The sequence below is a fragment of the Bos indicus x Bos taurus genome, chromosome X, assembly GCF_003369695.1.
Source record: "Bos indicus x Bos taurus breed Angus x Brahman F1 hybrid chromosome X, Bos_hybrid_MaternalHap_v2.0, whole genome shotgun sequence".
Lineage (NCBI taxonomy): Eukaryota > Metazoa > Chordata > Mammalia > Artiodactyla > Bovidae > Bos > Bos indicus x Bos taurus.
In genome coordinates this window covers 64,940,073-64,967,522 of record NC_040105.1, presented here as the reverse complement: position 1 = coordinate 64,967,522, position 27,450 = coordinate 64,940,073, and the positions used below count along the sequence as shown (strand labels likewise).

The 27,450-nt window shown below is 39.0% G+C and overlaps 1 protein-coding gene and 1 non-coding gene across 9 annotated transcripts in view; both read right to left on the bottom strand.

Annotated features, from left to right (window-relative positions):
* Positions 1 to 27,450, bottom strand: part of TAF1 (TATA-box binding protein associated factor 1) — a 71,718-nt gene that overhangs the window by 38,398 nt on the left and 5,870 nt on the right. For 6 of the 8 annotated variants that reach the window (XM_027534868.1, XM_027534867.1, XM_027534870.1 and 3 more), the window contains exons 4-28: positions 27,180 to 27,299; positions 25,832 to 26,073; positions 25,220 to 25,438; positions 24,616 to 24,846; positions 24,057 to 24,264; positions 22,687 to 22,863; positions 22,200 to 22,327; positions 21,995 to 22,102; positions 21,703 to 21,876; positions 20,784 to 20,957; positions 20,449 to 20,553; positions 18,734 to 18,934; positions 18,423 to 18,564; positions 17,921 to 18,051; positions 17,167 to 17,247; positions 12,921 to 13,070; positions 12,626 to 12,745; positions 11,931 to 12,106; positions 10,972 to 11,150; positions 9,293 to 9,506; positions 8,694 to 8,859; positions 7,188 to 7,399; positions 3,864 to 3,972; positions 3,559 to 3,657; positions 587 to 764 (exon numbers count right to left, since the gene is read on the bottom strand). In XM_027534868.1, the coding sequence (XP_027390669.1) occupies positions 587 to 764; positions 3,559 to 3,657; positions 3,864 to 3,972; positions 7,188 to 7,399; positions 8,694 to 8,859; positions 9,293 to 9,506; positions 10,972 to 11,150; positions 11,931 to 12,106; positions 12,626 to 12,745; positions 12,921 to 13,070; positions 17,167 to 17,247; positions 17,921 to 18,051; positions 18,423 to 18,564; positions 18,734 to 18,934; positions 20,449 to 20,553; positions 20,784 to 20,957; positions 21,703 to 21,876; positions 21,995 to 22,102; positions 22,200 to 22,327; positions 22,687 to 22,863; positions 24,057 to 24,264; positions 24,616 to 24,846; positions 25,220 to 25,438; positions 25,832 to 26,073; positions 27,180 to 27,299 (4,044 nt within the window). The remainder of the gene's footprint in view (positions 1 to 586; positions 765 to 3,558; positions 3,658 to 3,863; positions 3,973 to 7,187; positions 7,400 to 8,693; positions 8,860 to 9,292; positions 9,507 to 10,971; positions 11,151 to 11,930; positions 12,107 to 12,625; positions 12,746 to 12,920; positions 13,071 to 17,166; positions 17,248 to 17,920; positions 18,052 to 18,422; positions 18,565 to 18,733; positions 18,935 to 20,448; positions 20,554 to 20,783; positions 20,958 to 21,702; positions 21,877 to 21,994; positions 22,103 to 22,199; positions 22,328 to 22,686; positions 22,864 to 24,056; positions 24,265 to 24,615; positions 24,847 to 25,219; positions 25,439 to 25,831; positions 26,074 to 27,179; positions 27,300 to 27,450) is intronic. The other 2 variants (XM_027534866.1, XM_027534874.1) reach the window with 2 other exon arrangements.
* TRNAS-GGA lies at positions 15,408 to 15,479 on the bottom strand. The gene has a single exon. It is a non-coding gene; the product is annotated as a tRNA-Ser (tRNA).

Genomic DNA, 27,450 nt, shown 5'->3' with positions numbered 1-27,450 from the left:
TTATTAAGTGCCATGGTTAATCTGTACCCTTCCTTAATCTCTATACTTCGAGATGAATCTGTGCTCAAGGATACAACTGGAAATCAGAAAATTTTATCCTTTACATGGGCAAAAGCTGTATGTACTATATCTTGAACTCTTTAAGACTCAGAAAACAGATTTCTTCCTCCTTATATTTTCAGTTTTTGAGCAAAGTAGAAATATAACAGCCCCTATAACGTATTTGTAGATCAAATCAAAGACAAATACAGTCACAAGCACATACTCTGTGGGGGTTCCATCCACAGCAAATGCCTCTTCTATTTACCTAGGCTCACTTCTTCCTCCCATACTCCCCATCCAATTGTTTCATTTCAACAGATAGACTCCAAATTCTCCAGAGGATACATTAAAAAGTGGGAATAAAAAGCAGCAATATCTATTAAATGACTAAAAACACACGTTACCTGATTTTCATAACCCTCAAATTCACTAATACATTGTAGGTCCTTTTGATCAGTCCAATCTACTTTGAATTTAGGACTAGTAAGGAATTAAGTAAGGATCTGAAAGGTCACCTTTGCAGTCAAAGACAGGAGATTCTTACCATTGTAGGTTGCACTATTTTTCACAATTAGCTCCAAATGCTCCCTGAACTCTTCCCGAGATGGGTAGAGGCGTTTACGCACATTTTCACGGAGTGTCTGTAAGTCCATTGGCCGGGTGATGATCTTGTAGTAGTCCTTTACGACCTTTGCATTGACTGGAGTGTGGAAAGGGTATGTCTGTGCAAACAAGAGCCAGCACCATCCATGAGCAAAGAACATTTGCCATAACCAATTCCTCAAGACTCTCTCACATCTTACCTGTCTCTATCTGGCCATCAATTCTCAAAGGAATCTCTCTAGATGGAGCAGGTCTGACTGTTTCCTCTACTAACTGTTAAAAAATAAATAAAAAACTATATCCCAAAGAATAAGGAGTTTGAGGTTCTTATGATCTCTGTTCGTTTCCAAGGCAAACCACTCAATATCACAGTAATCCAAGTCTATGAGCCAACCAGTAGTGCTGAAGAAGCTGAAGTTGAACGGTTCTATGAAGACCTAAAAGACCTTTTAGAACTAACACCCAAAAAAGATGTCCTTTTCATTATAGGGGACTGGAATGCAAAAGTAGGAAGTCAAGAAACACCTGGGGTAACAGGCAAATTTGGCCTTGGAATATGGAATGAAGCAGGGCAAAGGCTAATAGAGTTTTGCCAAGAAAATGCACTGGTCATAGCAAACACCCTCTTCCAACAACACAAGAGAAGACTCTACACATGGACATCACCAGATGGTCAACACCAAAATCAGACTGGTTATATTCTTTGCAGCCAAAGATGGAGAAGCTCTATACAGTCAGCAAAAACAAGACCAGGACCTGACTGTGGCTCAGATCATGAACTCCTTATTGCCAAATTCAGACTGAAATTGAAGAAAGTAGGGAAAACCACTAGACCATTCAGATACGACCTAAATCAAATCCCTTATGATTATACAGTGGAAGTAAGAAATAGATTTAAGGGCCTAGATCTGATAGATAGAGTGCCTGATGAACTATGGACGGAGGTTCATGACATTGTACAGGAGACAGGGATCAAGACCATCCCCATGGAAAAGAAATGCAAAAAAGCAAAATGGCTGTCTGAGGAGGCCTTACAAATAGCTGTGAAAAGAAGAGAAGCAAAAAGCAAAGGAGAAAAGGAAAGATATAAGCATTTAAATGCAGAGTTCCAAAGAATAGCAAGAAGAGTAAGAAAGCCTTCCTCAGCGATCAATGCAAAGAAATAGAGGAAAACAACAGAATGGGAAAGACTAGAGATCTCTTCAAGAAAATTAGAGACACCAAGGGAACATTTCATGCAAAGATGGGCTTGATAAAGGACAGAAACGGTATGGACCTAACAGAAGCAGAAGATATTAAGAAGAGGTGTCAAGAATACACAGAAGAACTGTACAAAAAAGATCTTCACGACCCAGATAATCACGATGGTGTGATCACTCACCTAGAGCCAGACATCCTGGAATGCAAAGTCAAGTGGGCCTCAAAGTGCTGCACTCAGTATGCCAGCAAATTTGGAAAACTCAGCAGTGGCCACAGGACTGGAAAAGGTCAGTTTTCATTCCAATCCCAAAGAAAGGCAATGCCAAAGAATGCTCAAACTACCACACAATTGCACTCATCTCACATGCTAGTAAAGTAATGCTCAAAATTCTCCAAGCCAGGCTTCAGCAATACGTGAACCATGAACTTCCTGATGTTCAAGCTGATTTTAGGAAAGGCAGAGGAACCAGAGACCAAATTGCCAACATCAGCTGGATCATCGAAAAAGCAAGAGAGTTCCAAAAAACCATCTATTTCTGCTTTACTGACTATGCCAAAGCCTTTGACTGTGTGGATCACAATAAACTGTGGAAAATTCTTCAAGAGATGGGAATACCAGACCACCTGACCTGCCTCTTGAGAAATTTGTATGCAGGTCAGGAAGCAACAGTTAGAACTGGACATGGAACAACAGACTGGTTCCAAATAGGAAAAGGAGTACATCAAGGTTGTATTGTCACCTTGCTTATTTAACTTATATGCAGAGTACATCATGAGAGACGCTGGGTTGGAAGAAGCACAAGCTGGAATCAAGATTGCCGGAAGAAATATCAATAACCTCAGATATGCAGATGACATCACCCTTATGGCAGAAAGTGAAGAGGAACTAAAAAGCCTCTTGATGAAAGTGAAAGAGGAGAGTGAAAAAGTTGGCTTAAAGCTCAACATTCAGAAAACGAAGATCATGGCATCTGGCCCCATCACTTCATGGGAAATAGATGGGGAAACAGTGGAAACATTGGCTGACTTTATATTTTTGGGCTCCAAAATCACTGCAGATGGTGACTGCAGCCATGAAATTAAAAGATGCTTACTCCTTGGAAGGAACGTTATGACCAACCTAGATAGCATATTCAAAACCAGAGACATTACTTTGCCAACAAAGGTCCGTCTAATCAAGGCTATGGTTTTTCCAGTGGTCATGTATGGATGTGAGAGTTGGACTGTGAAGAAGGCTGAGCGCCGAAGAATTGATGCTTTTGAACTGTGGTGTTGGAGAAGACTCTTGAGAGTCCCTTGGACTGCAAGGAGATCCCACCAGTCCATTCTGAAGGAGATCAGCCCTGGGATTTCTTTGGAAGGAATGACACTAAAGCTGAAACTCCAGTACTTTGGCCACCTCATGCAAAGAGTTGACTCACTGGAAAAGACTCTGATGATGAGAGGGATTGGGGGCAGGAGGAGAAGGGGATGGCAGAGGATGAGATGGCTGGATGGCATCACTGACTCGATGGACGTGAGTCTGAGTGAACTCCAGGAGTTGGTGATGGACAGGGAGGCGTGGCGTGCTGCGATTCATGGGGTCGCAAAGAGTCAGACACGACTGAGCAACTGAACTGAACTCAACTGAGGACTATACTGCCCTCTATCTGAAATCAGACAGAACAAAGGGCCTTGCAATCCATACTGCAGACCTGAATGCGGTGAACTCACATTCGGAAGATCTCTCATGTCATTGATGATAGACTCCAAAATGGATGACAATGTCACCATGGGGTCTGTCCGGCGCCGGTGAATGGACTTATGAGGTCTCTAAGGAGAAACAAAATATCAGAATGCTTCTTTAAATTAAAGAAAGAATACATTTGGAAACCTTGTAATGAGCAGTACATGTAATTCTCAGGGCAACGCCACAGTGAGAATTTAAGGCTTAAGAATTTAAGAATCTCACGGCTTAGAGGACTGGGGGAATTAATGAGAATCCCATCTGGTCAGAAAGCAGCAATGCAGATACTCACATTCAGATAGTCACAGTGAACAGTAGTTCCAACTCGCCGTTTCTTCTTGGGAGGAAGTTGCTGCTTAGGGAATTTGAGAACCAGAGATTTTCTGCGAACCTCATCTGCACTGTAATAATCACAACACTTTCATAGCATGCAGTCCGTATTTCTAGCCCCCAGAAAAAAATCAACCACAAAGAAAAAGCCCAAAGTACCCGAGCATGAGTCTGGGGGGTAAAAAGCCAAACTAAATGCCAGACATCCACATCCTAAGGCTCAGATTGGGCAAGACCTCATAGTATCTCCAAATTAATAAAGAACTAGGCAAGCCACAAGTTCACCTCAGTTTCCTACTTAGAAGATAAAGGAACTAGGCTAAAGGAATTTCAAAAATCTTTCTATCTCGAACATTCTATCTCAGGATAAAAGGGCTAGGAAATTTAACTTATTCAGAATAGAAACAAGGGAAGAAATTAAAGCTTGTTTGAAAAGAAAAACTAGGGACTTCCTTAATGGTCCAGTGGTTAGGACTCCATGCTTTCACTACAGGAGGCATGGGTTCAATCCTTGGTTGGGGAACTAGGATCCCGGATGCCACACGGAGTGGCCGAAAAGAAGAGAAAAAACTAGTTTGAGTTTCCCTCAATTATTAAAAGCCCAACTACCTACTTCCCTTTAATCATATATCAAGATACTATATTTTCTTTTTCTAAGGTGCTTCAAAACATTACTATAGATGTTGATAAATTAACTAGGAAAAAACTCTCAAATCTAAACAGAATAAATGAGTATAATTACATATTAAATTAAAAATTCATACTCAAAAAATAAATATATTTTGAATGTAATACCCTGACTGTACAACGTCAGTGGCATATAATCCAAGGACAACAAATTACAGAAAATATCTTGAATCTACTTTACATGTTTGTTGTTGGTAGTAGTATGTGTGCTCAGTTGCTCAGTCATGTCTGACTATTTGCGACCCCATAAACCGTAGCCTGCTAGGCTGCTCTGTGCATGGGATTTTCCAAGCAAGAATACTGGAGTAGGTTGCCATTTCCTTCTCCAAATTCTCAAATTATGTTGCACATATCACAGGATGGGCAAATGTATAAATACACTGATGCTGGGAACCAAACAGGATATAAATATAAAACAGAAAAAGAATAAAACTTAATGATGTACAAATAGAGGTGATATAATGTTTTCATTTTTTTAGTTAAATCAAGAACCTAAAAAGTGTAAGCTAAAAATAAAATGCAAACTATAGCTAAAAAACAGAAAAAGACAAAGAATCTATAGATATAATTTGTATTGGAAGTATTGAATGAGGTTGTGACTTACAATATTTATATATTTCCTAGTTCTATCTACTAAGAACCTAGAAGCAGTGACATCTCAGTGCCAGTGAGCATACCTAACACCTAGATATTGGTTCCAAAATACTATTCCCCAATAAAAGGAACCAGGACTCTCTGAGAAAGGGCTGATTCTGGGTCTGGGACAGAGAAATTTCAAGGAAAGCCTGACATCTAGTGCCAGAAAGCAAAGAAGTTTGCAAAATTTATAGGTTCATTTCAAAAGGACACAGGTTCTGGCTTGAAGGGATCAAATCTGGGACAATCTGGGCATTCAAATTAATAATGATGTTAACAAATTTTAATATAGTTTACAAAAGGAAGAATTTCAGAATCCATAGTAATATTCAAAAAAAGAGGGAGAAGTCCCGCTTTACAGAATGTCAGTTAGTATAAAGAATGATAGAATTAGCAAAAAAAAAAAAAAAAACAACTAATTTCTAAGAATGATAGAATTAGAAAAACAATTAAGCAACCCTCTATGTAATAACTGAGTTAGGTAATGATCATCAATGGATGTTAAAACTATTGAGAGAAATATTGTAAGAGAACAGGATATTCACCCACAAATTAATTACAATGGGAAAAAAATATCTTTATTATAGAGGAATCTGAGTATTACCACTTTAATGAAATGATCAAAATACTGAGGAAACCTGACATCATATGCTTTTCATGTGGTGCAGTAAATGCATAATATTACTTCTGCTGTAATCTTGCCAAATAATCAATACAAAAACAGACATATCTAGAATGTGGAATATTTTATGAGACCATTGACCTGGACTCTTCAAAAAATTCAATGTCATGAAAAACAACATGGGGAAGACAGTTTTACATTAAGAGAGATTCAAAATACTTAATGTTTGAACTGGAACTGGATCCTGAATGGAAGTAGGGTGTAGGCAATAAATAATATTGAGACAACTGGGGAAATTTGAATAAGGACTGAATATTAGATACTACTGAATTAATGTTAAATTTCTTAGGTGTAGTATCATGTTTGTGCATGCTAGGTCACTTCAGTCATGTCTGACTCTTTGTGACCCCATGGACTACAGCCTGCCAGGCTCTACTATCTATGGGATTTTCCAGGCAAGAATATTGGAATGGGTTGTCATTTCCTTCTCCAAGTATCATGTTTGTTATGTCCTTATTCTTTGGAGATGTGTGCTAAAGAATTTGAGAGCAATGTCATGATGCCTACAACTTCCAAATGTTTCAGCAAAAAAGAAAATGTTTTAGATATATAAAGATGAAACAAATGTGACAAATGTTAATGGTTGGTGAATTTAGAGAAAAAACATACTATATTATTACTTCAGCTTTTCTGTAGGTTTGCAATTTTCAAACTAAAAAGTTGGGGGTCATAAAAAAATAAATAAAATAAAATGCCTGGAAAAAAAAAGTTGGGAGGATTTTTTTTTAATTTAAAAACTTTTCTCATTGTACAGCAGAAACCAATACAACATTGTAAAAAATGAATTAAAAAAAATAAAAACTTTTCTACTTGATTATCAAATTCTCTGACGACAAGGGCTAGGTAAGTATAAGTATAGTCTGTCTCCTCAATCTTTTTGGCTGGTCCATTATCAGAACATCTGAGATCAGGAACCTTACAGATATTACAAGTGCCTGGAATTAGAACAGGAAGAGCATCTACTATATACCAGGTACTGTACTACTTGCTTTATATAGTCTCCTTCATTTTATCTTCATAGTTACCCTTGAAAGGGTGATTTTATTTTGTAAATAAGGAAACTAAGACTCAGAAAAGTTGAACAGCATGCCCAAGGGCAAGTAGGTGGTGGAGCCTAATGAGTGCTTTACAAGACTGTAATTTCCACTACTGGCAACAATTACTGAGGAAAGTCCATTGAAGTTCCTATGTCCTCAGTTCCACTTCAGAGAATACATCACATCCACCCCTGCCCCCCACCAATATCACCAACCTCCAACAGATCTCTCCTACCGCTCTTACCTCTCAATTAGCTGTTTCCCTAGGACAATCTTGGTCCCTTCAACCTTGATAAGTTCCTCATTATCATTATGAATGACTGTCTTTTCCAACTCCTCCTCCTGCTCCTCTGTCATGGCAACAGGGTTGGAAGGGGGAGCATTTGTTTGATAATAAAGAGGGCAGAATTTGTTTGTTCTCATGTGCCCAATGGCACCACAAGCCCCACATTTCAGCTGTAAAAGGAAAAGTATCAACATGTCAGAGGTAAGCAGGCTTCTCATGTTAGCTTTAAGAAATAACACAGAAGGCAGAAGAGAAACAAAGGCAGGCCCAGAACTTTTATTCTCACACACCTTTCAACCAGAAGCCACCGAACAAAAGTATATGTATGGAAATGACACGTTAAAAACAAAATGAAATCCAGAGACTGAACATTACTTTAAAAATCAAGTGAGGAAGAAAAGGCAGAGGATTTTTAACCCAACTTAAGTTGTAAACTATGAAAACATTAAAAATGCAGAAGAAAGGCTATTGAAAGCCCAAGGTTGCATTCAGCAGCACAGGTAGCCAGAATGAGTATATTCTCAGTCTCAAGGAAAAGGCTTAATAATACTAAGTCTCTTGAAATTCCCTGGCAGTCAGTGGTTAGGATTCTGTGTTCTCACTGCAGAGGGCCTGGGTTCAATCCCTGGTCAGGGAACTAAGATCCCACAGGCAGTGAGTGCAGTGCAGCCAAAAAAAAAAAAAAAAAAACACTCCACACACAAAACAGCCAAAACAACAACAAAACAAGTCTCCATCTTAGTTGTGCATCACTGTCATCTGTAAAATGGAATCAATACTGTATCATATAATATCACATACAAGAAACATTAGAATACTTAATGAGCTCAGTACATGTTAATAGTTCACATTTGTTGAGAATTTTACCAGGTATAAAGTGCTTCCCATGTATTACATTCCTTAATACAATACCACTGTGATATAGGTATCATTTTAAAGAAGAAAAAACAGGTTGGAGAGGCTATGGTCACAGTTACTAAATGGCAGAACAAGAACCTGAACCCAGATTTTCTGTTTCCAAGTCCACGGCTCTTTCCATTGAACCACAGTTGCCCCATTTTGTGCTGCACGTTACATTGCACAGTGATACCTAAACTATGCAAAGCAACCTGTATTGTATGTTTTCTCAGTCACTGCTTTTAACACATGCAATTTAAAAACAAGATGTGTCTACATATGTACATAAATATACATGTCAAAAAAATCCACCACACCTGTCTCAACTCACAGAAAATATTTTCAATGGATGAAGCATAAAATGACACCCAATGACACCAAATTAAATCTGGTATTGTCAGTTCCAGTTGCAATAGCATTTATAACACCAAAGTGGCCACATCAGTTCAAACTAGCTTTCCATAATACTGCCTTCATTCCCAGTAAGGGAGGATGCCAAAAGCTAAGGGAAAAGGTATGCTTTCTTTCTCTGCTTTGTTAGTTATGATCATATTACACTATACTTACTTTTAGGTCAGGACGCTCCTTCATTTTTTTGGGCTTCTTCTCAGGAGGACCCTTAAGCTTCTCCTTTTCCTGGTTTCGCTTAAGTCGTCTCAGTTGCTCTTGAATCCTCCGCCGTTCTTTTCGCATCTCTTCTCGATGTTGTTCATCAAAAAGGGCAAATTTTCGACTATATAAAGGGGAAAAAAATTCACGGATCCATAAGCGAACTTAAAACCAAGAAGACTGTCCTGATAACAAACATCTCAGAACTAAAGTAATACTGAAACAAAAGGGGCTACATTGTATTCCTACTTACCCTGCTCATCAGTCTTCCATGTGCAGAGGGGTACCTCTCTCAGAATGAGGAGCCCTGAGGAGTCCCTAAGATTTTTGCCAACCAACCAACAAAAACACAAAGGACCCAGCAAACTGGGGATTCTCCCTGTGATCTGGCTCTGTTCAAACCCCAAGTTCTAAAGGCAAGATGGTTCGCAGTTAACACAGATTTCCAGGGACAACTGTGCAGAATCTTGTCACTAAAATTCAAGTGTCCGTCCTCACCCACTTCCCCATCATTATCATTCTCCTTATCACACTGGCAAGTGGGGAGTCAAACTCACATGAATTCCTCGTCTTTTGTGGTCCGTATGCGTACATAGGCATCAATGACAGCTGGCTTTCGGACCGTCTCACAGCGAACATATTCTTTCCCCTCCTCATCTCGAAACGTGCGATAAATCTTGAGACAACGGCCAGTGGCAGAAGAATTAAGGCTTGTCACAGAAGCAGTGTCATCATCTCTGTGATTGTTTCCTGATGCTGCTGAGCCTGCTGCTGCAAGGAGAAAAAGATTTCCACACAGTCCCCCTACCACCTAAATGGCTATTTTCTTGGGGTTGAGTGGAGACCCCAAAACTCAACATGCCACAGAACTATTGTTCTATAGAAAGCATCAAAGTCACCACCAGCCCCAAGGATACACTAGTTGTCCTTTCCTGACTTCATTTTATCACTGTCAATGTTCCCATTTTTATAAGTACAGAAAGTTCTGAGAGGATCTCAAAGAAACACGTTTGTCATATGGAGGACAGCAGAGCAATAGCTGTATTCTGATTTCTTTGAACCAATGCACAAAAGGAAAGTCCAAGTAGGAAGTACTTGATGATCACACTATAGAAAAGCACCCAAGCACTGGGGATGACGGGGGTGGGGGCTAGGGTGCGGCAGGCAGAAATGACACCACAGAAAAACTCCAGGGTCTTAAGGCCTAGAGTATGCTTCTCAAACTTTAATATGAATGAACAGGAATCATCTGAGGATCATGTTAAAATACAGATTCTAATTCAGTAGGTTTGGAGTGAAACCTGATACTGCATTTCTAACAAGCTTCCATATGATGTAGACATTGCTGGTCCAAGACCACATTCAAGGAAAGGCTTTATCATATTTTTACAAAGTAGTCAGAACAACCGAATCACACAAAGCTTTTACAAAGGGAAAACAAAGGAAAGACTACTGTGAGTGTAGGCATTTAAAGCGTTCATCTTCAGCCTTTATCCTCTCTCAGTATCTACATCCAAGTTCTCAATTGCCTGTTTGACATCTATACTGGGGAGTGTCATAAGGACCTCAAAATCCACATATTATACCTTTCCTTCTTAAACCTGCTTCTTTTTCTGAAATGTACTACCCTAATCAATGGTACCACCATCTTTACAGCAAGCCAGAGTGAAACCTTAACTTTGATCTCTCTCCTTTTTTCATTCCCAATGACCACATCTCAAACCAGTTCAGGCCTTCATCATCCCCACCCTCAATTTATGCAATTTAGGGTTGGTGAGTTTAAACTCTTTTTAGAATCCAAGACTCCTCTGAGAATCTTCCAAAAGCCATGGATCTTCTCCTCAGAAAAAGTACACCTGTACAGACTTCTACATGTAATTTCAGAGGGTTCATGAACAACCCCCAAATTCATCCACGGATTTTGTATTAAAAACTCTTACCCTCTAGGATGAATGCCCAGAAAGCTCAAGTGATGTAGAGCACTGATAGCCCTGGTTTGGCCAGGCCTGATACAAACAAAGGCAGTAGCAGACTGGCAGCATCTCTTCAATTTGTGCCCCACAGACACACCTAGAGTCCAGTTTGCAAAATCTCTCTAATTCATCTATGGGCTTTTCTATACTCATGTCCTACTTCTCCTGCCTCCATCTTTATCTTAGTTATCAGTGAGCAGTTATTTACAATTTTTTGATCTTTCTTTTTTTTGTCTGTGTATCTGTAAAGTCACTACCCTTACCCAGTATCATCCTCTGTAGTTCCTTCCGTTCCTGCTCCTCCCGTTCACGTGACAGCTGAGAGCTGGTTTTCTTATTCTGCAACATGTTCTCTATGTTTTTTCCCATTTCCTCAAAGTCACTGTCTTCAGCTGAGCTGCTGTCTGTGTCAGTTGATAAGATTTCAGTTGATGATAAAACCCTAAAAAGACAAAATAATGTTAAATTAAAAAGGAGGGGAAACATAAGTTTTAAAAAAAGCTGAAAAAACAATTTTAGTTTAGGCAAGAGTAGGAAATTGAGAAATCAACCTTAAAAGAGAAATATTCAAAATCCACTAAAACATGGAACCCTGAACAGAAAAGCTCTACAAGTTTTCCTAGAAATTTAGTCAACGAGGCAAGTTCAAAATATGAAATAGTATAGCAACTCTTTCAGAATTCTTGGAAAAAGCCTGAGAAACAACAAATCAGCATAGTAGTCATTTTTAATAGGGCATTATCATCCTCTAAACACTAAGCCTCCAAAAAACTCCCACAATCCCCTATTACCACTATAATGGCTGCCAGGCTCAAGCAGGCCACAAGATTTGCCATGGAACCTAGCACTTCTCGCCAATGAAAACCTCTGCCAGGCCTGGATGGGAGTGGAGTTTGGGGAAGAATGGATACATGTATATGTATGGCTGAGTCCTTTTGCTGTTCACCTGAAACTATCACAACATTGTTAATTAGCTATATCCCAATACAAAATTTAAAAAAGCAAAAAAAAAGAACAAAAAAAACCAAAAAAAACAAAAACTTTGCCTATTGTTTTGAAGGGAGTAGGTACCACAGCACTATCATGAATAGATATCACCTGAAATCTCAGATACCTGACCACGTAGTCACATTTTTAGGTGACCTTCTCTCCCCTACAAAATAATGTCTGAGATCCCCTCCCCTTTCCAGCTTAGATCTTCTGCAGTACTAAAACAACACACTTGTTCTGCAGGTCAAAGATGCGCTGACATTCCTCTTTGTAACGCTCTTGATGCTCAGCCACAGAAAACCTTGATCCACGGGCAAATTTACTCATGGGTCCCTCTCCAGAGCGGGCTTGTTCTGTTGACATTGTGCGTACTACATCGATCACTTCCCAGCGGGACAACTTCTTAATCTACGAGAGACACACACACAAATCATTTGGAGATTTCAAAGGAAAAAACCAGTGCACATGGTTAGAAATCATATATGAAACGAGTCGCCAGTCCAGGTTCGATGCATGATACTGGATGCTTGGGGCTGGTGCACTGGGACGACCCAGAGGGATGATATGGGGAGGAGGAGGGGGGAGGGTTCAGGATGGGGAACACATGTATACCTGTGGCGGATTCATTTTGATATATGGCAAAACCAATACAATATTGTAAAGTTATAAAATTAAAAAAAAACTAACCATATCAGAAAAAAAAATAAAAATATAACTGAAGAGAAATCAGAAAAAAAAAAAAAATCACCCAAAGCAGGTTAGACAGAAAGCTTTGAGAAAGCTAACTCCTGAAGAAGTCTCTAAGATTCAGTCTACCACAACCTAAATGACAAAATCCTCCAGATAGTTCTTAATATCTGCCTCTAAGCTTTCCCCTCTCTATAAAGAGCCCCAGGGAGCCTCTAAGTTTTTCTCTTCCATGCCCACCTCTTCCTCAGGCACACCAAATTTACGGAGAAGTTGCTTGGCATTTTTCAGTGAAAGGCGACGGAGGTCTGCGTCTGTTCCTGTCACTGTCTTCTTCACTGGCTGAGGCTCCTTATCATCCTACCTCAGAAACAAAACAAGAAAGAATCCTAGTAAGCTGAACTCTTTATAGTAGGCACCTAAGATATACTGTTAACATTTCCATGGCTTCCCAGATCCCCATCCATTCATCTCCATTCTTTAACCTCTATTTCTTCCTCCCCTGATTTTTCACCTTCCAGATATTCAGTCTCACCTTCTGCTGTGTTGGTTTGTTTGGAATCTTCACATAGGAGAATCCTTCACCACACCCTGTGGGATCTGCCACCCCAGTCACCTCCAGGAGACACTTGCCCTTCATGGCAGCAATGAAAGCCCGTGTGGTGTTCCAAGGAGCAGTGCGAACCTGAAGTATGAAAAAGATTCAGGGGGTGGTGAAAAACATTTGCTCTATGTCTAGCCACACTTAGAAGGTGGGGATAATAACAATAATGTACAATCTGATGCTTTCTTAAACTGTTCACAGAGATCAATAGCTACATAAAGCTGCCCAGGACACAGCCTGTTCTTTTCTATGGTACTTAAATCATGATAATAAGTAAGAGGCCAAAGTCTCAGTCAGTCTAAGTAGGAATATGTGGAAAAGTGGTACTGCCCTCTTCAGCTCCATATCACTTGGGTTTGACTGAGAGTTCTCAAAGACAGTGTTGTCCTCACCCTCATGATTTTCAAAGAGTTGAGTTAGACTGATGACCACATTTGATTGTCTAATTGCTCAAATACCTTCTTTAGAATGACCCATATACATACTTTCCCAATTAGATGATAAACATGCTCTACAAAGTACTGGCCCCAGTCTCAGTAGCAATAAACCAAAGTGTATTCCACCTCTGCCACAGGTTTGGTCAAAAAGACCTGTCCTCTCCTAGAACCCTAAATGGTGTTTATTGATCACATAAAATAAGCAGGCAATTAAGAAAAGGGGAATGTGCTTGTCTAAACATACCAGAAAAGGTATATGTAATTAGCTTAGCTATAAAGTGGCCAATTCTCTATTCGAGATTCAATCTTGAAGGCCGTTCAAAAGAATCTTTCATTTCAGAAATTCTGACATCCACTCATTGTTCACTCCAACCTCAAAAGTACAGTACATACAACAATGATTCTTTACTCACTCTGCCTGACCTCACTGACAAGCATTCACTCATTTAACAAATATTTATTGAATATCTACACATCAAGCACTACTTTCTCAAGGGCCTAATGTCAGTGAGGGAGAGACAAATAAACCAACCAAATTCAATACTGCCATGATAGGAAAGTAAAAAGTGCTATATGTATACAAAGAAGGAAAGGATGGTGATCCAATCTGAATGAAGGGTGGGAGTGAGGGCAAGAGTCAGGGAAAGCTTCCAAAAGAATATAACTTGCAGATGAAGGTCAGATGATAGAGGAGGGAGAGGAAAATATTCTAGGCAGAGGGAATAACAGTTGCAAAATCCTAGAAAGCAGCAGAAATAAATTTAGGGAACTGAATGAACTTTAGTATGTTTGGAGCTTAAGAGTATAAGATGGTCAGTGACAGATGAGAGGAGATGAGAGCTATATTACAAGACCAAAATCACACAGAGCCTTGTGAATCATGTTACGGATTACTTCCTAAAACAAATGAGGACCCATAGGAAGTCCTTGAGCAAGAGTGATATGATCAAACTTTTGTTTTAAAAGATCAATTAATTTTTTGACAAACGGTACTAGAATAACTGGACATTCATATGCAAAAAGATGAACCTTAATCTAAACATCTTGCACCCTAAACAAAAATTAACTCAAAATGGATCTAAACCTAAAATCTAAAACAATAAAACTTTTAGAAGAAAATAATAAATCTTTGCAACTTTGAATTAGATAAAATTTTTGACCTGACACAAAATCCGTAAGCATCAAAGGAGAAGGTTTACAACTTAGACTTCTGCTCTTCATAAGACACTGCTAAGATAATTAAAAGACAAGCCTTAGATTGGGAGAAAATCTTTGTAAATCATATACCTGATAAAGGACTGGGACCCAGAATATATAAAGAACTCTCAAAATTCAAGAAGAAAACAAGTAACTAATTAAAAATAAGAATGGGCAAGAGATAAATAGATCCTCAACCAAAGAAGATTACTGGATGATAAGCACATAGAAAGATGCTCAACATCTTTAGCTATTTGGGAATGCAAATTAAAACTGCAATGACACACCCACTATAGGTGGGCAATAATATAATAAATGGAAAATAACAAGTGTCGACAAGGATGTGGAAAAACTGGAATGCTCATACACTGCTAGTAGGAATGTAAATGGTGTAGCCACTGTGGAAAAGTCTGGTAGTTCCTCCAAAGGTAAAACAGAGCTACCATACAATCCAGCAATTCCACTTCTAAATATTTACCCAAGGAAAAAAAAAAGAAACATATGTCCATATAAAGATTTATACATGGATATTCATAGGAGTTTTATTCACAATAGCCAAAATCTGGGAACAACCAAAATGTCCTTCAACAGGTGATTAACAAACTGTGGTACATCCATACTATGGAATATTATACAGCAATAAGAGTGAAAGTGAAAGTGAAGTCGCTCAGTCGTGTCCGGCTCTTTGCGACCCCATGGACTGTAGCCTACTAGGCTCCTCCCTCCATGGGATTCTTCAGGCAAGAGTACTGGAGTGGGTTGCCATTTCCTTCTCCAGGGGATCTTCCCAATCCAGGGATCGAACCCGGGCCTCCTGCATTCCAGGCAGACGCTTTAACCTCTGAGCCACCAGGGAAGCCCAGCTTTAATACACACAACCACCTGGATGAATCTCAGCATAATTAGAGTGAAGAACACAGACAAGAAAGAATGTACACTTTTAACAAATGGTACTGGGAAAACAGAATACTCACATACAAAATAATAAAGATGAACCTTTACACCATATACAAAAATTAATTCAAAATGAGTCAAAGACTGAAATGTAAGAACTAAAAATGTAAAACTCTTAGAAGAAGAAAAAAAAACAGAGAAAAAGCTTCCTGACGCTGGATTTGGCAGTGATTTCTTAGATGTGGAACCAAGAGCATAGGGACAAAAGTAAAATTAGGTAAACTGGACTAGACTACATCAAAATGTAAAATTTCTCTGCATCAAAGCACATGACAAAGTGAAAGGCAACCCACACAATGAGAGAAAATATTTGTATAACATACACCTGAAAAGATGTTAACATCTAGAATATGTAACTCCTACAACTAACTCAATCACAAAAACCAAACAACCCAATTCAAAAATGAGCAAAGGACTTGAATACACATTTCTCAAAATAAGACATACAAACTGCCAACAAGCACATGAAAAGATTCTATCAGGGAAATGCAAATTGAAACACCACCAAGATACTACCTCACACCCATTGAGATGAGTACTTTTCAAAAAAAACAATAAATAACAAATGCTGCTTAAAGTGTGAGAAAACTGGAACCCTTATACATCATTGACAAGATGTAAAACAGTGCAGATGCTTTGGAAAACATTATGGAGGCTCCTCGAAACACTGAAAATAGAACCACCATATGATCCAGTAATTCCATTTCTGGGTAGATATGCAAAAGAATTGAAAGCAGGGTCTTGAAGAGATATTTGCATGCCCTTGTTCACAGCAGCACTATTTACAACAGCCAAGATGTGGAAATAATACAAATGTCCATCAACGGACAAATGGATAACCAAAACAATATTCCATGGTTTGTGTGTGTGTACATATATACCAGAGAATATTACTCAGCGTAAAAGAGGAAAGAAATTCTGATATATGCTACAACATGAATGAGTATTAAGAATATTATGCCAAATGAAATAAATCAGTGACATAAAAACAAATACTGTATGATTCCACTTAGGCGAAGTACCTAGAGTAGTAAAATTCATAGGGACAGAAAGTAGAATGGTGGTTGCAGGGGGTTGGGGGAGGGAAAAAGGGGGAATTACTATTTAATGAGTAATCAAGTTTCAGTTTTGCAAGATGAAAAGAGTTCTGGAAATTGGCTGAATAGTGTGAATGTACTTTAACACCATTGACCACACACATAAAGGTTTGATGATAAATTTTATGTTACGTGTATTTTACCACAATTAAAAAAAGAATACATAATATAACTGTATGATTCCATTTATCTAAAACACTAAAAAATACAAACTAATCTGTGACAGAAAGCAGATCAATGGGTGTCAGGGGACAGGGAGAGTTAGAGAGAAAGGAGGAGAGGGGAGAAAGGGATTTTAAAGAGGCACAAACTTGTGGAGGTGACAGATACACTCATTATCTTGTCATGACAATTTCACAGGTATAAACATGCATCAAAACGCACCAAATAGTACACTTTAAACACGTGCCATTTACTGTATGTCAATCATCTCAATAAGCCTGTTTTTTTTTAAGGATAAATGGGATGTACTAATAAAGATTAAAATCTCACCTCATCATCAATCTTCATCTGGAAATCTTCCTCATTTTCCTCTTCTGGAGCAAAAAAGGACTTCTCACCATAGCCAGCATCCTGGAAGAGGACAAATCCGTGTGTAAGTCAATCAATAAATTGGAAAATGCAAAGCACAAGTTTCACCAAATACCAAGCACAGAACACCAATGCACAGTTTTGCATAGAGAATGGAGTCTGTAAAGTCTTAGGTATACCTATCACCACTCTACACCCTTAAGCTAACATATGTGGATAGTTAGGGCCCATGAGGAAGCTGAATAGAGATGCTCATTAACTCAGTGGGACACAACTGTGCTGTCCCACCCCAGCTAGATCTTTCCTATTTTGGCCTAATAAGAACATTATCCTTCTCCAAACCACATGTCCAGCACCATCAGCATCTCTGCCCACCTGGAAGGCTATGGAAAACAACTAAGAAGCACTTTCCTTGCTTATACACCTGTCTTACAAAGAATAGAGATTAAAGCCATCACCCAAATGAATGAGCAACCATTTTCAAAGCAAAACAATATTCCCCAAGTCCCTCACTAAGCCTTCCCACTGGTATTTATCTACAATGTAGTTTACCCCAGAACTGGTATTCATGAAGTACCTTATACAGTTTGACTTTTGAAATAATTAGTAATAATCTAGTATGCATCATTCCTAAGCTAGTGAGGAAAGTTCTTCACCCTCATCTCTCTGAAAAACACCCACAGGCATAGGTGGTGCCTAAAAGGAAAGTGTTCACCTTCAGTCGCTGCTCTGCAGCTATCATGCTGTAATAAGCACAGCATTGCTCTGGAGACACCATAGCCCTGATCTCCTCTTCAGTTGGTAAACGAAAATCAGACTTCAGAACCCACCAGTTTGAATCCATGCCTAGAACAGATAAGAGAAAATGAGACCATTCGGAACTCCAAAGGCCCTTTCATTGCCATTAACAGGGATACCAAACCAAGACTGAACCAGGCAATGTCCCAGAAGGTATCAGGCTTAGCCAGTTTGAATGTCTGGCCAAGAAAAGCCCTGCTGCTAGGTTTCCTACATCTAAGACATCAACAATCAAACTGAATTTCCTGACTGGCAAAATTAAATTACCAATCAGAGCCTCCATAATTAGAAGATTTGCTACCTCCTTTTGATGACTTCAATTTTTTTTCTATTTTATTAGTTGTATGCTTATCCTTTGACTGGAAGCCTTAATCCTTTCTTGGAAAGAGGCAGAGAAACATAATCAGTCAACTGAGGACCTGTGCGTTTGAAGTCAGCGCAGAGCTTTAGCCTCTTCCGAATGCTGCTTTCTGAGTGAGAAGGAAAGGCTTTTTTTATATCTTCCATTCGGATCCGTCGTGGGCGATCTTTACTCTTCCAGAACAGGCGATAAATAAAAACCTGCTCAACATACCAAATTTTTTTTATTTGGCAAAATAAGGATAAAATTCCTCACCAGGGTCCCTTCCCCTGCTAAGCCCATAATATGTTTTATCTTCCCTGATATGACCCCAAATCCAAATATCCTTTTATGTACATCCAGACCCCCTCCGTATCCTCTCATTCTTACCTGGAGAAAGTCTCGAATATGAGTATTGGCCCTTTTGGAGTTGGGCCCAGGAACTTCAAACAAAGGGCACTGCTGGCCAACCACAAAAATATCCACTAATTCCCGAATATAGTAACCTTGTCTTGTGCGAATAATAAGGAAGTCAGTTTCTGGCATCTTATGAAGATAAATTGGAGCACGAAAAAGGTTGTTCTCAAATGCCTAACAAAAATAAAAACACAAAAGTAATATAAGAGAAGCCCTGGAAATTTAGTAAACTCATGAGAATGGAAAATCAAGCTTGGTGGCTCTCCATCCCCATTATGCCATCTAAGGTCTATTGAGTAACATAAATTAAAATATGGAATATCAAATGGGATTAGACAGATAATTTTTTACCCATTGGTCACCTTTAAGAGTCAGTAGTGGGGAAACTATAGGATTTGACACTATAGATGACACTGGCTGTGCTAGCTCACTGTATGATGTCAGATAAGTTACTTAATATCTATGAGCTCAATTTTCCTCATCTACAAAATGGAGATACTTAAAACTCCTATACTCACAGGATTACTATGAAGATTACATCTGAAAATCACTTTATAATCTAAAAAGTACCATACTGCTTATCTTAGATCCCAGCAGAGCCCCTGACATAATATGTGAAATCAAAACATTTGTTAAGTAAATTAATTTAAAAAACAACTAATGAATTAGAAACTATGCTTAAAATAGACAAACTAAAGATGCAGGACAGAAACATTTGAGCTTGTTTAAGTGGCAGCCGGATGAGGATCAAACTGTCATTAAGAACCTGTCGTTAAGATTCTAAAGAAAGACTTCTCAAAAAAATACAAAAAGTAGACAGAAAGAGGGAGGATCCAATACGTAGGTGTGGAAAGAAAATTCTAAATGTGGAAAAAGAGTCACAGGGGAAGATGAAAAAGGATATCTGAGAGACTACAAAAGTAGCCACAAAAGGGTAGGAACTGGTAGAAAACTTCAACAGAAAGTTATAGGGACAGGAACTCTAGCAACAGTATGAAGGTGATACTCAAAATCTGGTGGAAATGGACTATAGATGCAAAGGATTAAAAAAAATGTGCTTTGTAGATGCTTTAAGAGAATAAGCAATAGAAACAATGGGATAAACTAGGTATAAGAACAGTTAAATTGGTTAAGATTGCCAAGGGAAATAAACTGGGGAGGGGGTGAGGGGGAAACAAGGTAGTAGAGTGCTAAAGATTTCCTCACATCATTCGTGGACCTCTATACCTTCCCTTAACAAAGTATGTAAAAGCTAGGTTACCAGAAGGCATTTCTATACCCATCAGAACAGAGAGGGGAAAAACCATTTCACTATAGCTGGGGTGTAGTTCAATACTCAAAACACACCAATCTTACACATACAAATTAAACATTCATAAATTAACTATAGTAAATTATTAATCCAGTTGACTTCCCTATGCTACCCAGATGTTTTTGGACTTCTTACCACTATGTATTTCCAAAAGACTATTTAAAATTTAACTTATAGAATAACATAATAAGGAGCCAGTTTTAATAAAAAGATGCAAAAACAGATTTTTGGATTATAATAATTTTTAGCTTTTATTGTTCTTTCCCATACTTTAGTTAAACAGTGTCTCAATCACACAGAATTGGTTCTTTCTGGGCTGACTAGCTCATCTGTCAATTTCCTTAGGAAAAAGTTATAGCAGGAAATAATTCCTCACCTGCAGCAATTGTCCAGGATGGAGTGAGCCTAGAAAAGGAGATGTATGGCAGTAAACAGTTTCTCCATATTTACAATCTGGGGCTCCAGGATCTTTTCCGGGTTTCTATAAGGAATGCAACAGACCCAGTTACTATCCCAGAACATAATCAATAAGCCTAAATAAAACATTCCATGAGCATAGCATTCTACTAATACTACTAACTGCAAAACAGATACCATTCCTTTCTCCCAATAAATTTCTAGTATTAAAAATATATGTATGTTCACATATGGTTCCTGAATATTTAACCACAATTATTTATTAACAACAAAGATTTTTCTGAGAAGACTCACCCGCTTATAGTAGTTTTTTATCTTGGTTGCCATGCCAACTTGCATCATTAATGGTCCGTTTTCCTCACTATATTCTGCAAGAATAAGATCTCCATCTTTGCCTGTGAGGTCCTGAGGTGTGCGCATGAAAAACATCTCTCCACCACCTGAAGCTTGCCTCTCTTGTTCTCTCATCTGCCGAGAACAAGGAGAATACAGTACAGCTACTGACAGGACAATAATTACATACAGTGATATTGTTCACTGAGACATCAAAAACTTTACTTGCTTTTTTTTCCTATTTTATTGCAAAAATGTTTATGCATAAAGTCAAAACTATGAACACTTATTATCCCACCACTTATATATTACTTTATATTTTACCATATTTGTTTAGCTATAACTATCAATAGATTTTGCTTAAACCTTTTTCCTTTTTTTCTTTTTGGCTAAGCTGGGTCTTGGTTGCTGTACACAGGCTTTCTCTAGCTACAGTGAGTGGGGACTACTCCTTCACTGTGGTGTGTGGGCTTCTCATTGTGGGTGACTTCTCTTGTTGCAGAACACTGGCCCTAGAACATGCAGGCTTCAGTAGTTGTGCACAGGCTTAGCAACTCTGTGGGATATGGTATCTTTCCAGACCAGGGATTCAACCCATGTCCCCTGCATTGGCAGGTGGATTCTTAACTACTGGACCATCAGGGTAGTCCATGAACCATTTTTTAAAGTTGAAGTTATCATGACATTTTACTTGATTTTCACATGCCATGCATCTCCCAAGAATAAGGACATTCTCCTAAATAACCACAATAATATTTTATCACTTCTAAGAAAATAGACGATTTCCTAAAAGCATCTAATATCCAGTCCATCTCCCCCATTTGTATTCCAATGTCTTTTATAGCTCTTTTTTTTTTTCCTAACCAAGATTCAATCATACCTTTGCCTTCTTTTTGATGTGCTTTAGCAAGGGCTGGACTGAGTGGGGACCTGGCTGAGATAGTGCCCCAAAAGAGTACTTCTTCAGAGGTGGGCGATGGAACTGCCGGAGTTTGATGGGCCCCATGTGGGTAGGAAAGAAGGGCTGCCGTAATTCCACAGCAGGAATTGAATGCTAAGATAGAAATATAAGGGTTCAAATTGAACTCCAGTCAAAGAAAGATTTACTCATGTCTACACCAAAACAAAGGAGTGGTTCACATTCACCACAGAAAAAAAACCACTACTTTTACCTGAATAATATTTCCTCCAAAGGTGCCTCGAAGACCCTGTTGCTTAGGGTAGTAATATTCATCATTGGAGAGATTCCATGGATCTTTCACTTCTGGTTGAGACATGTTCTAATGACAGGTTATCAAATAAACCTTAGTCAGACTACCCTTCTTCATTACCTTTCTTTGTTCTTCTAAACACCAAATCCCTTTTCCCTTCACAGACCTGCTGTGGTTCCTCCTTGATGACTCCTGTTTTCCCTAACAGAATTCGACTCTTCTTCAGAGATGATTCCTTCTTACTCTCCTTGGAGGGAGAGTTAGAAGTAGCCTCTTCCTTCTCATCTGGAATTTCTAAGGAGGAAACAAGTCACCCTGGAGTTGTTATCCCTGAAGATTCAACTTTCCTACTGACACCTTTGCAATTCCTAACCAGATTTTCATCTCCCCCAAGACCACTTCTAGTCCAACCAATCAAACTATACTCCTGACATCTCCAAGGTACTACTTTCCAACATTTCTACATTATGAGTTTTCCCTAAAACAATACACAATATTAGAAACTGAGAGCCACAACTTTGCTGTCTCAAACTGCTATCTAGAAGCTTCCAGTCTTGACCTTCCCAACCCTTCTGATTTCCTCTTGCCCGCTGACATTAGGACAGCAAGCTATCAGTTATGGGGAAGGAACACTGACCCAGCCAGTACCATACCCAAAATGAGGTTCTCATCATTGGGATCAAGTGTCAAAATAGGAGGCTCCAAGAACCGGGGCATGGCCTGAGCATCCCAAATGATATTGTCCTCCCAACGTCCATATACCAGCTCCTCATTGTCAATGGGAAAAATGGAGTACCAAGGCTTGTCATCATCCAGCGTTGCTGCAAAACCTAGTCAAAACAGGAGGAAAGAATAAACAAAACATTTCATGCTCCCTTCAATTCTAGCAAAGGGAAAAGGAGTAAACGCTAGTAGTTACTCATGTAGCTACTGAAAAAGAACCTATTGGAAACAATGTATTTCTCACTGTTAAAAAATGTTGCAGACAACAAATGTTCACTGCAGTATTTTTTATAATAGTCAAAATTTAAACAACCAAATATTTAACATAGGACTGATTAAACAAATTATGGTAATAATACGATAAGATATGCTAACAATAAATGTAACAAAGTATATTTAAAATACAATAGTAACTAAAAATTATGAAGATATCCATATATGACTACTATGTAACCAATAGTGTTTCTAGATAGAATGGAAGGAAAAAAGAAAAAAATTATTTGTTATATTTAAAAAATAAGACATTTTTGGTTTTCCACTGAATTACAAAAGAAATCCAGATTAAGACAAGAAAATTTGGAAAAGACAGAAAAGATATAAAGAAAACTGCACAGCTATCTGTGATCTTACAAACTAGAAAGAACCACTGTGAATCTCATGGTATTTTCCCTTTCAGGAAATTTTCTGTTTATATAGTGTGCATATCTAGGCTTTTTTTTTCCATTTAAAATGAGTTTCCCATGTCATTAAACATTTTTATGAAGAATTTTAAATGACATAAAATAACATTAAGTAAAAAGCACAACACATAGAACTGTACCTCTAGGAATAAGCTCAGCTACATACACATACAGGATAGAACACTGAAAGCATAGTACACCAAAAAGGTAGAGCTGATAGTCTCTAGAATTACCAGTTATTTTTGATACTGCATTGTATTTTCAAAGTTTTCTACATTAAGCATAGCATACCTTTTTTTGTGTGTGCATGTGTATTTAAGGAGGGAAAAAGCAAATTCTAGAATGATAAAGGGGCCTTTGGAAACAAAAGTAGACTATAAAGATAAAAGCATTATTATATCTCAGAAATATTTTTAACTTTAAAGTACTTTTCACATTTTTTTAATGAGAAATCAGAGTCCATCCTAGCTCATTAACAGTGTAAAAAAACTACGGACTAGAATCAGGGCTCAGATCTAAAACATTTCACTGTCCCTCGGCAGCAAAGATCACAGCTAAGCTTATTTAAGATGACTGAGGTGAAGGGCAGGGTGCTGGACACAGTGGGCACAGATGCAAACCTTGTTGAACATTGTAAGCCATGGCATTCCTAGTCATGCTGGAAGGAAGCCAGCCTGCCAGGCTAGCACGCTGTGGTTTTGTCCCTTTGTGTTTAACATCCTCCCCATCCCAGATGATATCATCTTCCCAATGCAGCTGTGTCACCATCAGGAAGTTTTCATCAGCCAGAAGATCGGTGCCACTGCTTTCCTCAGGTATCCTGTATTCCTACAGAAGTAGGGGAAGAACAACAAATCCCTGAATGGTCACTGGTCAGAGTTCCCATTTCAAATCCCACAGCAGATAAATCAGATACATCAAATGTGGTCCTGACTTGAGAGACACACACCTGATAATGAAGGAATACCTGCCTCCTCCCACTCTTAGTCTGGCACAACACTCATTTCACAAACAAGAATCCTTGCAATAGGGCCAAGTTGCCAGGGCGATATACCACACCAAACAAAAGGTTTAGACACCTCAATCTCCCACCAAAGAAACCCTACTCAGTGTCTCCCCAATTGAAAAGTAAAGTAATACTGATAGGGCTCTGGGCACAGTGATTCCTTTCTTACATACCGTGTTGCTTACATCCGCCATTCTACATTTCATCACAGGTTCCTGTTCCATCTTTCTTAGTTTGAAGCCATAGTCAAACCCACTGCCATCTTCAGGGACACCCAGCATATCATACCACAGTCGAGCAGGCCCATAACGCCACTCAGCCACTCTTGGTTTGGTGTCTGTCACTTTATCTGTATCTCCAGTTGACTGGGAAAACTTGGATTCCACAGGTGCCATCATTGTGATCTGTAACAGAACAAAGTAGAAGGGGAGGTAGACATCCTGATCCCAGATGCCCTAAGGCTATAGGGAGTTAATGGGCAGGAGGGGGAACTTAGAGAATCCATAAGGACTGAGGTTAAAATGCAAACAATGGAGGTGTATCATGTCACACTCTGCCTATCATTCAACTTTCCTATTCACCAGTATATCACCATCTGCCTGCCCAAAATACTTCTCTATTACAACAGGGAAGGGATAGCTACTGGGACTGAAATCATGACTACTTAATGATAATAGGCACAGGACACTAAGGTGTTACTTTCAATTTAGACCTAAGCTAGGAAGAACTCATTTGTTGCCCTCCTGGGTCTTAATTCCAGATCTCTATTTTGCCTACTTCATCATCAGAGAGACACTGCTCTGGAGGTGGTGGTGGGGCATAGTCATAGTTCCACAAAGATTTCTGGTTGACTTCTGATTCTACTGAGCACTCCGTCTCCTGGATCTGCTCTTCCTGTATCAGTTCACGGTGTTTCTTCTTCCTCTTTCTCCGAGCACTGCGCCAAACAGATGGGACATTCTTTCCTGGTCCAAAAAGACGTAGGAAGCGTAACACCTAGAACACAAAACATGTTTCTATGTAAGAGACCCAATGTCAGATAAGACGACAGTAGCTCTGAGCTAGAACTCCTTTGAGAAGTCTACTCAACTGTGAGGGAGGGATCAAGAAATGCCGAACTCAGATTTACAACACCAACCAAGAAAGTAAAGTATTCCTTAATAATTTGGACTAGTTCTTTTAAGAGGGAAAGGACAATTCCTAATGAGAACTATATAAATCACATGTATTAATATGATCAAGGCATAAAACTTAAAAAAAGACCCAATACAATATCACTGAATAAGGAAACCTTTACTTTCTGCTCATTCTATATTCAATATCTCAACAAAACTCAGTATTTACAAGAGGGCAGTGGTTTGGAATGCAGGCATTCTCCACCAAAAGTACCTTCCCAGGACGAAATTCTGGGAAAAGTTCCGTGACACTCGGCAACAGCTTGGTGGCATCGTGCTGCATAATCCCAGCCAATGGTAGGGTCAGCTTTCCATCCTCAGATTCTGTCTGTGCTGCTTCCTGAGGTCCCATCTCAGATTCTGAGTCAGAGGAACTACTGAAGTCCACTTTCTCTGAGGCCAAAGAGGAAGGGGCAATGATGGAGGGCAAGATGATGCCTTCTCCATCTTCAGACACTGCAACAAGGAAGAGAAACCCCTTTGGCATGTAACTGTGAGCATATTTCCTCAAATTCAGCCAACACCCACTCTAGGCTTAAGCATGGCTCAGTGGCAGGGGATACAGTTCTAAGCACCCAGATTACTAGGTATGCAACCCGGAAAACTCATTCCAATGCATTATCTCCCACCATCCACAACTCACCTTGTACCTGGTACCCTGGGGTTGTGATGAGAGAAAACAAACACTATTACTACATTTACTACTTTCTATATTAGGTTAAAGAAATGTGACCAATAGAAAAATTACATAACACTTTTATACCAATCAGGCCTTTTCATGCCCGATTCAGGAACCCATAAACTGGAAACATTTAAGCCCACAGGGTAACCATGAAATTATTTAGCATAAAACAAGATCTAAGACACAAAGTTACCAAATGCTATTTAGCCTGCAGACTAAAAAGGAAAGGGCTTAAAACTCTACTAGGAGACATGTAGGTTGACATAAGCCTCAAAACACTAGAGATCAAAGACACTGCTCTTCCCCAACCTTCTAGCCTAGAACAGGATGACTTACCACAGTTGCAGACATAGGAATAGGTGAGATAAGTCCCTGACTTTGAAATCTCTGAATCTGACAGCTGGCTGTAAATGATTTATACCCATTCTAGGTACCTTCTCATTTAATCATTTTTTTAAAGAGAATCATCTAGACAGGTAGTTTCCAAATACCAGTACAGATCAGTTGCATCAGAAATTACTTGAGGAAATTCTGTGAAATCCCTGGGCTCTACCCCAGATCTTCTGGATCAGATAGATTCTCCAGGAGTGAGAGCCAGAAACCTGCAATTTTTTGAAGACTTGAGGTGCCTATGATGGGCAGTCAGATTTGAGAACCACATCAACCTAAACTACTTTTTCTTGAGCCCATGTTAAAATACTGTTGTCAAATGTTTTAAATTTTACCTTTAACACTGAAATTTTAAAATTGTATGAATTGCTTATAGAAGTTGTATCATTTCCTAGCGGCTTAATCTGAATAGCCCCCTATGAGCATGCCAAAAATCTGGACCAGAAATAGAACTTGCTCCTTAGATAAAAGTAAGTAAGTCTCTACTTACCACCAGCAATTGCATCCTGGTCCTTATCCTTTTTCACTGGTCCTGGAGGTGGAGGTGGAGGAGGCATCAACTTGCAATCAATGTCTTCACAATCAGCATCATAGTCATCCTCATCATAATCTAATAAAACCAAGAAAGTGAGTTCAATATCCAGAATGACACACAACAACCTTGAGCTCCTTTGTCACTCAATATTTTAAAGCATCATATGAAGAACTATGCAGATTCCTTGAGAACACACAAGAGGTACAGCTTCTGCCTTCAGAAAGAG